Raw genomic sequence first — 11,803 nt, 5'->3', positions numbered from 1 at the left:
CCCGCGGGTCCCCTGGGTGCCGTGGGAAGCTCTGGCTCCTCGGCTGCGCGGAGAGGAGTCGCAGACGCTGCTGGGACCACCGACGAGGCAGGGCTGTGCTCGGCATGGGGCTCCGGCTGCCGCTGCGCCGGAGCGCCAGCTTCAGCCCCGACCACCCCGCCCTCATGGAGATGCCTGGCCCCACCGCCCTGAAGGTGGAAGCAAACGTCCTCATTATGGGAGCGGATAATGTCGGGAAATCGGGTAAGAACCGACCACGAGCTGCGAGCAGGGGGTTCCCAGGCAGGGAGACCCGTTTCTCCTCCCAAAAAAAGGCTGAAAACTGCAGCAGCGTTTGGAGAACAAGCTGCAGAGAGGAACCCTGTGGAGCAAGCTGGTGAGATGGGGCTGAGCATTCAGGTGTGGTGGTGATTCGTGGTTGGGAAGCTGAGCACAACCTTGTAGGCAGCAGGTGAGCGACGAGGGAAGGTATTTTCCGCTGAGCTGTGGTTTGCTGATGCTCCGCTTTGTGCTGTGCCTCTGCTCTGCTCGCAGACCGGCTGAGCGCTGGGAGAAAACCGGAGGTTGTTCCTGGTGGGAGTTTACAGGCGGATGGTGCCTGACTCTGCTCAGAGTTAAAAAGGAAAATCCTTCAGGTTTAGGGTTGTTCTCATGATCCTCATTTCTCCCCTCTGCAGCTCTGACTGTGCGTTTCCTCACCCGCCGCTTTATCGGGGAGTACGGAGACATGGGTGAGTGCCAGGCCAGGGCCAGGCTGGTTCCGTTAGGGACTGGGGTCAGGAGGTGAGCCTGCTTCTGCCCGCGGGATTTTGTTGCTTCCCACCCTCTCCTGCCTTTCTCCAGAGCCTTTGCCTGCTCCCGGGGGCTCGATGGTTGTATTTGTTCAGTGACCCATCTCCTCGCTCCAGAACTGCTTCTCTGTGTGCAAACGGTTCTGGGTAGCAGCTGGTGGCACCAGTGTGCCTGGACTGCACGCTGGGGCGGAGGCAGGCTGGGGTGGTCACAGCCCTGGAGGCCACCATGCCCTGCGGGGTGGTTGCTCTGTGAAAAGAGCCCCTGGACCTTGCCTTGTAGAGCACTGTCTCCCAGGGTGGACGTGACAGGTTTGTCCCCAGGAGGAAAAGACCTGAGCTGAGGGAGCTATCTGTTGGGTCTGTGAAGATGACAATTTTCATTCTCATTTTTTGGCAGAATTCATCTACAGCCACAACCTGACTGTGGACGGCCGAGAGATTCTCTTCCACATCTGGGATGTCCCCAATTCCCAGGTGAGAGGGCTCCTCTCCCATCGCCTCTTTTTACCCCAGGGGAGAAAAAAACCCCTCTACTAGAAGTTACATGAGGGGAACCATAGGCATAGGCAAAACTCTTGTGTCAGATGGTTTGTAGGCAACTAAACCCTTCTTGCCTGCAGAGCACAGGGCAGCAGCATTGCTGGCAGGGTAGCAGTAGTCACCATAGCCCGTGGTCCTCTGATGGAGGACGTTGGGGCTGAAGCACTAGTGTTACCAGCCCAGACTGAGCACAGGACTGTGCTGACAGAGTGGAAGTGCTGCTCTGAGGTCCCCACACTGTTATTACCTACGGCTTGTGGTGTTTGGCAGCTGGGTGATGGAGTGAGAACAGCGATGCTGAAGCCCAAATCATATCCTCTTGGTGAGGTCTGCCAGGTCCTGCTCTGTCTTCCTCAGTAATCCTCTTTCTCTCTGCCCTTCTGCTGCTGTTCACGAGCTGCCCCGGTCCTGATGGGCTCAGGATCACTGTGCCCTGTGCTAGCAAGCAGGCGTGGAGGGAGGGAGACGGGTAAAGAAACCTTTGTTTTCTGTTTCCCCAGGAGCAGGCAGAGGAGGGCTCCTCAGAGGAGAAGCGAATCCAGTGGGCAGACAGCTTTGTCCTGGTCTACAGCATCTGTGACCGCGCCAGCTTCAACATCCTGCCCCTCAAAATCCAGTTCATCAAGGCGGCCAAGGAGGGGCAGAGCCAGGAGAAGGTGCCCATCGTCATTGTGGGCAACAAACGTGACCTGCACCACCAACGGGTCGTGTCCAGCGAGGAGGGACGGCTCCTGGCCCTCTCTTTAGACTGTGGTTTCTATGAGGTCTCTGCAGCTGAAGCTTATCATGGGGCCCTCATGGTCTTCCATGGACTGGCCGAGCGCATCCCTGACAGCAAACTGGCACTGAAAAAGGGTACAAGGATCCGTGGCATTGTCAAGACCATGTCGGCTGTGTTTGCCCGTAAGCGAACGGACTCCCTCTGAGATACAGCCTGGGTGTTGCTTCTCTCCACACTGCCCAGCTGGACTGAGCCTCCTCCCTGCGTGCCCACGGAGATGTTGTGTGCTTCCATAAGTATGGTGGGTTCCTTGCTGCCTTCCTAACCTCAGGGGCTGGGTCTCCTGCCATACATGGCCAGTGCAGCTGAGGACTGTAGTGCCTTCCTCTACTCCCTCCTGTAGAGCTCTTGGCTCTGTGGTGGGACAGGTGGTGGGGCAAAGTCTCTGCTCTTTGCTGTACCAGATTTTTGGGTGCCTCACGCTTTCTCCTTCCATCCTCCAATGCTGGAAACCACCAGGTGATCTTGCTGCCGCTCCAGGCAGCATCATCCCCAGCTCCTTCAGCGGGAGCTGCCTGGACTGTCAGTGAGCAGGGAGGACACGCTGCTTCTTCATGGCCACCCAGCTCAATGTCACCCCCTCCTACCCTGGGATCCTTAGTCCTGTTAATGCTCATCTGGGTCCCTTCTGGTAACCCTGGAGCGCCCGTGAGCTGGCAATGTGGGGGTTTCTCCACTGAGGAGCCACTGTCAGTTCCCATGTGCACATCACTGTGCCCGAGAGCCTGCGGCACCAGCTGGCCCTTGAGGACCTTGGTGAGGTCCCCATCCCACCTGCCATCCTGCTCCTGGTCCTCTCTCCCACAGCCTTTCAGCGACTGTAGCCGTTTCCCTCGTGCAAGCACCGTACGGGCTGTGCCTGGGAAAACCAGGCGCGGGCTCGTTCCCAGGGTGGGGAATCGCGCCGTGCGCCTTCCCAAGCCACCCCTTCTGTGAGGCTGCCTGTCCCCGGGGAGGAAGGGAGGTGAGGAGAGGGGTCGCTGGGCTCATCGACGAACCCTTCCGCCGCTGGGTATTTTTTTCCCCTGCCTCTCCCCAGCCCCTTCCCCGGTGTGCCTGGGAAAGCAGCGTGTTGGGAGAGGGTGTGTGTGCGCAGTACGGACAGGGATTGCTCTGCTCTCTTCTGGAAATGCAATAAATCATGTTTGGCAGGAGGCCCCCGGCTCCTCGCAGCTGTGGATTTGTACTCGGGGCATGGGAAGAGACACGTACTGTGCTGGGCAGGAGTCCCCACTGTCCCTGCAGCAGTGAGCCGAGGATGTTTCCCATACCTGCTCCCTCAGCCCTGGGTTGGGTGTCTCGCCCCACTCTGCTCCCGCATTTTCATGGCTCGTTCTCGTAAAGCAGCCAAGGAAATGGGGCGAGCAGCAGGTCGGGAAGGTTTATTATTGCAGTGGATACAACAAGGTGTTGCGGGAAGCCAGGTGGTCCTGCGGGAGAGAGGGGCTCCAGGAGCTCCACCTGTTCTCACCGGTCTTCTTCCTGACCCCACCATCCGTCCCACTATCAGCTGGGGGTGGGTGCCCAGGGCTTTCCAACTCATGAGTCCTGCTGGTCAGTGAGGACCTTCAGCTCCTCCGTGGAGAAGCAATCTGTGGCCAGGGATGGGCCCTGCGAGGTGGGACGGAGGGAGGAAGGATGGGGAACCAGGCTTGCAAGGGTGATGTTTGATGGCTTTGCTGTCCTCCCTGCTCTGTCTCAGCACTGTTCTCAATGTGTAGCCCATCTAAGTCCACACTATCTGCTCAACAGGGACCAGGGTAGCCCAGTGCCAGGCCTGGCTGGCCCCTTTCTCTCTTTTCTGGTCTCAATGCTTTTTCTGCATCTCCTTTGCCTCTCTGGTCCCACCCCCCTCTACCTTCTCCTTCCACCAACAGGGCTTTTGGGTGCCTTTATTCCCCCATCCTGGCCCTGATGCGCTCCAGAAGATGACATCCCATGGCATGTCTACCACTTTGAGCTCCTGTCCCAGTACAGGGGTGCGTGTGGGTGGCTGGCAGGACCCTGAGCAAAGCATGCTAGGGGGAGATCAGAGGGGGGCCGGGACATGCTTGTCCTCCCCCCTGTCTCAGTCCTTCTTGAAGGTAGGGCTGTAGAGGTTGGCGTAGTAAGCCCGGCTGTACGTGGCCTCGGGGCCAAAGCGGTAGGAGCCCTCGCTCACCCGCCTGTTGTAGGGGGCGAAGGCGGATTTCCGCGGGAGGGGGCACTCGGGCTCGAAGGCAGGGCTGCGGTAGAGGTTGTGCCGCAGGAACAGCGGGTCCTCAAGCCCCAGGAAGGAGAGGGGGTGATGGCCACGGTACAGCCGCCAGTCGCCCCTCAGCTGGGATTTCTCCTCGGCGGAGGGGGCGGCAGGCTTGGCGTCCTCCTCCTTCTGCTCCGTCTCCGGGCTGGGCTTGCTGCCCCCGGCTGCCTCCTCTTCCTTCACCGACTGCCTGCGGAGCTGAGAGATGGGGTGAGCACCCAGCCAGGCTGTACCCGCCTGCCAGCCCTGCTCTCCCTGTGCTACACAGCCCCCCCAAAACTAGGGGGACCTCAGGATAGGCCAGTTTGCCCCAGAGAGAGCCCCAGCAGAGGGGATTGGGCGACTGCAGCCCCCAAGCAGCTGCGGTGGAGAAATGGTCCAGGGGGGCAGTGGGATGGGGCAAGGAGAGGGGACACAGTCTCAGCCTGAACTTTCACCTTCCCAGGAATTTGTGGTCACACCCTGGCTCGACCATGAACCATGTGAAGGTGCCACCATAGGTGACTTGCCAGCTCTGTGGGGGGACTCACTGGCAAGGCTTGGAGGATGCTCAGGAGAAGGGTGAGACTGAGGTGTCCCAAAAGCACCCCATCTCCTCGCTCTGGTACCTCCTGGCACTGCCTGGCACTATGGGGTGCTCATGGGAGGAGGTTGGGCAAACTGGGGTTTGCTGGAGATGGACGGGACCTGGCTGGGGACAAACTCACCGGCACATAGCTGTACAGGGTGCCCAGCAGATGCTTGGGGGCACTGACGAGGGTCCCCCCAAGAGCATCCACCGTCTCCAAGGCCTTGGACAGCCTGCGTGGGGTGAAGAGGATCAACCCCTCCGCCGCGTCCCAGGCCACGGCTGGGACCTTCTTCACGCTGGAGATGCCGGAGGCGCAGGCGGTCTGAAGGTTGTGTGCCACGCTGCCCACCAGCCCGGGGCTGTCCCCCGCCTGCCGAGAGAAACCAGCTCAGCCACTGGCCCCGTCCCCGCCAGCCCCCCCGAGCAGGACAGGGGTGGCCCTGGGCTCCCCATCCCCTCCGCACCTCAAAGCCCGAGCACGTTCTGCTCACTGCGTGCAGAAGCCACCGCAGCCCTGTGCAGCAGGGTTGCTGCCTGTCCCCTGCTCCCAGGCCCCCAGGGACCCCCTGTCCTGGCCCGCGTTTCCGCTGCAGGCAGAGGCGAAGGGCAGCGACCCCGACCTGCCGCTTCCCGTCCCCTGTCCCAGCGGGGCCAACGCTGGGCACCATTCCCAGCCTCGCCGGCTCACACCGCCCCTCGCTGCTGGGACCATGGGGGGGTGTTTTTTGGGGGTGTTCAGGGGCTCGGTGGGGTGCTCGGTGCTGACAGCCCACAGCAGCAAAGGAGCCTTGATATACAAGCCGTGGTGACCCTGCCAGGCGCAGAGGCTGCCCCCAGCCCCCAGATTTGGGGGGACAGGGTCCCCTCCCAACCCTTCCTCACCTCCTCCAAGCCACAGTTCCAACCGGGGCTCAGCAGGGATGGGGGGGCCTGGTCCTGAAGGGTATGGGGGGGACATCCCCCATGCTGTCATGGTCCATGGGCAGGAGGATGCTTTGGGGAACCCCTGGCTCACTGCCCTCCTTTTCTCCATACCTCCTTGATGTGGTTGGTGTCTTTCTTCCCTGCCTTCTCCTGCTTCTGCTCCGGCACCTTGCTCTGCCGCCGGCTCAGCCAGCCGCTGCTCTGCCCATCACCATGGACTTGTGGTGCCTCGGGTGTGCTCGGCTTGGCCAGGCTGCCCTGGAAGGGGAGCAAAAAGCCACCGCTTGGGGGAAGCTGGCAGGTCCCATCCACCCCATCCTGCTTAGCCTGAGGATTTCAGGGGGGCCCTGGGGTGCGCAGGGAGCAGAGGGGTTGTGTGATGCACGTGGGAAGAAATCCTGAGGGCAGCCAGGAGCTCTGGGATTTTGGCGCAGGCCAGGGAAGGGGTTCCCACTGCAGCACTGGGTGGGAGAGGAGAGGTGCCTGCTTCTCCCCATCCTCTCCGGAGGCTTTTTACTTTAGGAAGGATGTTATGGCAAGGCCATAAATCAACAATATACATTGGGAGCCGGCTAAAAATAACTCATCCTGCTAACACGGTACAAGATTATGTGTGAACATGCCATGCTGGCCCTGGCTCATCTCTCTGGGGGGTGGGGGAACCAGCAGTGCCCACCACTCTGCTCTTGGACATGCTCCAAGGAGCCTGAAGTATCTCATCTGAAAGCAAAATCAGCCCAAAAGAAGGTGTGGGGGAGCAGGAACCCAACGGGTGGGTTTTGGCACTCACCACGATGGGGATCCAGATGGCCAGCTCCTGCCCCTTGGCTTTGGCATGCTGGAGGCTTTGGGTGGTTTGCTGGTAAGCGCGGTGGGAGGCGGTGCTAACCAAGGCACCGATCCGGCCCAGGGTGCTGGGAGCATTGGGAGTGCTGGGAGTGCTGGGCTGCTGCTGGGAGACCTTCACTGCTGACCCACGTGTCTGTTTGGGCTTCTGATCTAAAGGCAGAAGAGCAGAGGCAGAAGATCAGTGGGAGGGGTTACATCCCTGTGGGACAGCCCTCCTAGGCAGCCCTACACCAAAATCCAGGGGCTGCCTCCTGCCACATGCACCCCGTGAGTGAGGTGCCACCCCACACGCTGCCAGCCCTCCCCAGACACCTTCAGATGGGATTTGGGCATCAGGACTACCTGCTTCTTCGTCCTCCTCTGGCAGCAGGTACTCCATCAGCTTCTCCAGCCCTCCCAGGGCCGTGTCGACCCCCGCGGCTGCCATCTGGCTCACTGAGTTCCTCCTCGTGTACCTTGCCGTTGTTTCCACGGTGTTCTTGGTGGCCTCGTAGCCTTCTGCTGCCAGCTCCATGATCTTATCCACGGAGTTGCCAATGGTGCTTTTGGCACTTTGGAGGGGGGAGGAGATGGTGCCCTTCAATTCGGACGCAAGCTACGGGTGGAGAGATAGTGAACAGCCCTGCCAGTGTGCTTGGGGTGGCATGGAGCATCTGGAGGGACCATGGGGACCCCAGCCATGGCCATGCTAGCAGACAGCCCCAAGAGGGGCATAAGAGATCTCTCCAGCCTGGGCTGAAGGTACCTGGCAGGGATGGGACATAGGACACTGTTGACCTATATTTGGGAGCGCCCCAACCATCCCCTGGGCTGCAGGAGCCCCTGGAGGAGTCCTTGCTTGGAGGTGCTGCCTTGTTTCCCCCCCGCCAGCAGCCCATCACCATCCAGAAACAAGACCAGAGGAGACGTGCTGTGGGGTCTGCAGAGGGGCTGGGGGGTCCCAGACTGTCCCACCTGTGACTTACCTTGTCGACGGGGTACTGGAGGGCAGGGATCTTCTCCTCCAGGTGGTCCAAGCCCCGGCAGGCCAGGTCGTTAGCCACAGCGACTGCCTTGGGCAAAAAGCATGGGGGTAGGGTGGTAAGAAAAGCTCACGGGTTGTGCTAGGGGGTCTCACATGCTAGTGCCAGCGCTGTCCCACCACAGGAGGCTGTGGTGGGGTCCCCCCTGCCGTGTCCCCCCCGGTGGTTGGACTCACACTGAGGCTCCAGCCTGCGCACCACAGGCTCCATGCTCCACAAGGCCAAGGCGCTGGCGCCCTGCACGCCCCGCTCATAGACCTCGCACACGGAGGCCATGAGCGGGTGGGCCTCCTTGGTGCTGGCATAGGTCCGCTGGAGGCTTTCGCAGGTCGAGCTCACCACCGGCAGCTGTAGGACCCTCTGCAGCACGTTCTCCTGTGCATGGCAGATGGGCATTGGTTAGCCAACAGCCCTTCCCCAAGGAATGCCTGATTGTCTGCATGCTGGTAGCATTTGGTGTGCTGCAGTGACTGCAGAGGACCTCAGCTCACACTGGAGCAGGAGGACATTTCTCAAACCCCTGTGAGGGTCTCCGAGCTATGTTGCATACAGCACAGCCACGGACAGCCAGGCTGGCTGCTGCCACCGAAGGAGCAGGAACACCACAGGCAGTGTCAGAGGGGTGACGGTCCCCACTCCCCTCACCTCTCAAGCCCGACTGTCCAGGTGTTCTCTCTGGCTTTCCACCCTGTCCTGATGCTTCTTCCATCTGACCCAGCCCTTGCTCCTGTCCTTGGACCAGCAAAGTCCATTTTGCCTATGTGACACCTCTGTCCTGTCACCACTGTGACAAGTAAAGGATACGGACCTCAAAAAGGAGAGGGGCAGAGGAGTGGGTCCATCCTTGATGGCACAAAGGGCTTTGGTAGGAGCCGTTGAAGAACAGGGCACCAGAGTTCTCTGAGGCAGCAAGGCACCGCGTCTCCACACCCTGCCAGCATGGGTGACGTGGGATGCCAGTATATACCAGCAGAGCCAACACCTGTGTGTGCTGCTAGTGCCAGAGCACGACTGGAGGTGGGTCCCTCAAAGCTGGGTGAGCAGGATAAACCTGCAGCTCCAACCCTCTGCTCCTGCTCTTGCCCAGCGCCCACCTGGTGAGGTGAGACAACCGAGAGACATTGCAGCCCCAAGGGAGGACCGGGGCGAACGTCGGCTCATCACAGCAGCCATGAGGCAAGCGCTCTTTGGGTCAGAGCAGAAGAAAGAATTGAGCTTTCCCCCGAGTTTGGCTTCATGTCCCACTTGTGACCGCGACTGGACTGTGAATCCGCATGTTTGATAAAAACTATATTGTTCTGTGCTCTGTTGTGCTAATTTTGGCTTGACGCGGAGCCAGCCCTCTCACAAATCCTGCAGTTCAGCAGTCCCGGGGGCTCTAGCTGGTCAGAGCAGTGCTGCACCCACAGCAGCATGGCTGTCTGGGGTCCCCAGTGGGGACACGGGTGAAGGACAGGCCCTGATGGCAGGTATCACTGAGGGCTCCCATCACGTCAGGGTTAACTTTCTTGATTCTGAACTATTTCATTTCAAGCAAGCGAAAGGTTATCCCCTTTCCCTTTGATGATGCTCTACATTATTGCAGGTAAAGGTCCATATAAAGATAACAGGGGACATGTGGGACACCTGGCAGAGCCGGTACACACTACCTGGTGCCCTCAGCACCCCTCTGCCCTCCCCTCCCTCCCTCTTCCCGCACCCACCTTGGCACTTCCATTCTCCAGAGCCTGATTCGTCTTCGCCGTCATCGCGACTTGTCCACCTGCAAAGCCAAATTGGGAGCTGCAGACCCCGCTGTGAAGGCAGGGCTGGGCTTGGGCTCCCCCCTCACTCCTGAACCACCCGAGGGTGGCGGGGCCAGGAGCTGGGCTGAGACACGCACCTCCCACGGGTGCGATGGATGTGCCATTGCCTAATGCTTGACTTGTTACTAGTTAAGCTCCACCAATGACTCCACACAGCCCTCCCCCGCTAGTGTGTCTTAATACCCAAAGATGCAAAGAATTAGTTGAGAGGCATCTAGTTAGGAGGAGCTGCAGTGCAAGGCAGGCTAAAGGGCACTGTCAGAGCTGTAAAGCAAACTCGGAGTAACCAGGATAGTAACAGATGTGCACGAGGGCCAGGGTGAGCGATGCCGGCTGAGAAGGGGTAAGAAGGCAGGAGAGGAGCAGAGAGAGGAGCTACGGGCAGGGATGTGGCCGAGCTGTGATCAGTGTTCCCCTCCCACACGTGTGCCCCCCCCAGCGCCCAGCCCTGCGCAGCCCCAGCTCAACGCAGGGGGCAAAAGCACCACAAAACACCCATCTCCACTGCTCCTGGGTGGGTGACACCCGGCAGCACACCCCCAGCTCCCTCCCGGCACTGACCCCCTTTTCTCAAGCAGCAGATGAAATTCAGGAGATTTAGGGCGTGTGGGTGGTCCCTGCTCTTACCCCTCCCGGTCCCGCTGACGCTGTCCCCGGAGCACCCGGTGAGGACAGGCTACTCACGGAGGGGCAGCCCGTCCCCGGCACAGCAGGAGCAGAGGGTGGTGGCTGCGCCGTCCCTTCACCCAGGTCCTCTGAGAGTGATGCACGGTGCCCCGGCCACTACCACCACGAGGCCCCACCTCCCAGTTGCGTGGGCTTGGGAGCTGGCGGGTTGTGGTGGAAACTGGCCAAAGAGCTCCCTGAAGCCACTGTAACTGGGAACAGATGATGGCAGAAAAGCCCCTTCGTCCTCTTCCCTGCAGAGCCCAGAAGCTGCAGCACAAGCTGGGATGCACCAGGGTTTAATGCCACTCCACCAAGAGAAGATGAAAAGAAGTCACCCTTGGACCTCACCACCTCAAAAGCAACAGATGATGAGCAGCCAGGGAGAAGGGGAAGAGTCAGGCAGGGTTTGTTACAGACAATGGGGGGATGATGAGTGCAGAAGAGATTAAAACCTTCCTGTATTTCTGTAGCCCCTGTTGTCCCCTGTGGTGGACCAGGATCCTACCCTGTTGGGAAACACAACACAGACCAAGAACATTGTTTCTCCCCACGAGAGTTTACCAAGCACAAGGAGCAGAAGACAGACATGGGGGACACATCCTGCACAAAACAATCTAGTTTCGCCAGGACTGCAGTTTCTAAAAGAATCCACTGAGGATTTTGGTGAGGAGGCTTTTAGCTGAGGGCCAGGGCAGACATTGCATTAGGAAAGCTCTAGGTATTTGGAGTAGACAGAAATGGAGGAAAAAATCAGGTTGGAAGTGATCTCTGGAAGTCACCTCATCCAGCTCTTGCTCAAAGCAGGGCTGCCCTCAAAGCTAGATCAGGCTGCTCAAGGTCTCATCCAGCCAAGCCTCAAAAATCTCCAAGGATAAGACTCCCATCTCTCTGGGGCCCAGCTCCAGTGCTAACCATGCTCACGATAAACCATTTTTTCCTTACGTCCAACTGGGATTTCCTCTGTTGCAATTTCTGCCTGCCACCTCTTATCCTTGCTCTGTGCACCTCTGAGCAGAGTTCGTGCTCCAGTCTGTGCTGGTACGGCATGTGCTCCATGCCCCTGAACATCTTACCCTCCTAATGATCCTCTGCTAGACTCTCTACAGATCGTCAAGATCTCTCCTGTGCTGGTGGGGCCAAAACAGGACACAGTTCCCCAAATGTAGCCTCACAAGTATTGCATGGAGAGGAACAACTGCTCCCCTTGACCCACCAGTGATGCTCTTGCTACCGCTGCTCTTTTGTGGCCAGCCTGCCTTGCCACGTGGGAGGCACTCTGCCAACTCACATCATAATTAACAAATCCATTTGCGGTATTGATGGAAAAGAAAGAAGACACCACCTGTATGAAGCTTTGATAGGTTTTGTTATTGATTATGGAGTTCAAGGACGAGCCACACTGAAGAGATGAGGACAGCATGGTGGAAAGAGTACAAATGCCAGAGGACAAAGCAATAGCCCAAGGGGATCAGTGCAGATGGGAGATCCAGGCAGCCTGCTGACACAAGGCTGCTGTGCATCCTGGACCACCCGGCACAAGGCAGGGAGACCCTTGCCGTGCGGCTGCCCAGCATCCCCGTGCAGGACACGGAGGTGTGCACCCAAC

The 11,803-nt window shown here is 59.3% G+C and overlaps 2 protein-coding genes across 3 annotated transcripts; one reads left to right on the top strand and one right to left on the bottom strand.

Annotated features, from left to right (window-relative positions):
- The first annotated feature begins 170 nt into the window (after positions 1-170).
- LOC137668981 (ras-related and estrogen-regulated growth inhibitor-like protein) lies at positions 171-2,336 on the top strand. Its single transcript, XM_068410809.1, has 4 exons — positions 171-243; positions 678-731; positions 1,192-1,268; positions 1,835-2,336. The coding sequence occupies exons 1-4, from the start codon at positions 171-173 to the stop codon at positions 2,258-2,260; spliced, it is 630 nt and encodes a 209-aa protein (XP_068266910.1). The 3' UTR covers positions 2,261-2,336.
- A 1,159-nt stretch (positions 2,337-3,495) lies between these two features.
- Positions 3,496-10,269, bottom strand: PLIN1 (perilipin 1). Of its 2 annotated transcripts, none has more exons than XM_068410687.1 (9): positions 10,213-10,269; positions 9,427-9,485; positions 7,900-8,098; positions 7,667-7,749; positions 7,044-7,296; positions 6,643-6,851; positions 5,964-6,110; positions 5,065-5,298; positions 3,496-4,555 (listed from the first exon to the last, which is right to left on the bottom strand). In XM_068410687.1, exons 2-9 carry the CDS (start codon positions 9,469-9,471, stop codon positions 4,184-4,186), a joined length of 1,542 nt encoding a protein of 513 aa, XP_068266788.1. In that variant the 5' UTR covers positions 9,472-9,485; positions 10,213-10,269; the 3' UTR covers positions 3,496-4,183. The 2 variants fall into 2 exon arrangements, with proteins under 2 accessions (XP_068266788.1, XP_068266787.1); XM_068410686.1 differs by having other exon boundaries at positions 10,156-10,267.
- Positions 10,270-11,803: the final 1,534 nt, after the last annotated feature.

This window comes from Nyctibius grandis, chromosome 11 (genome assembly GCF_013368605.1).
Source record: "Nyctibius grandis isolate bNycGra1 chromosome 11, bNycGra1.pri, whole genome shotgun sequence".
In the NCBI taxonomy this organism is placed as follows: Eukaryota; Metazoa; Chordata; class Aves; order Nyctibiiformes; family Nyctibiidae; genus Nyctibius; species Nyctibius grandis.
Note: the sequence above shows the minus strand (reverse complement) of the source record. Positions and strands in the feature narration are given on the sequence as shown.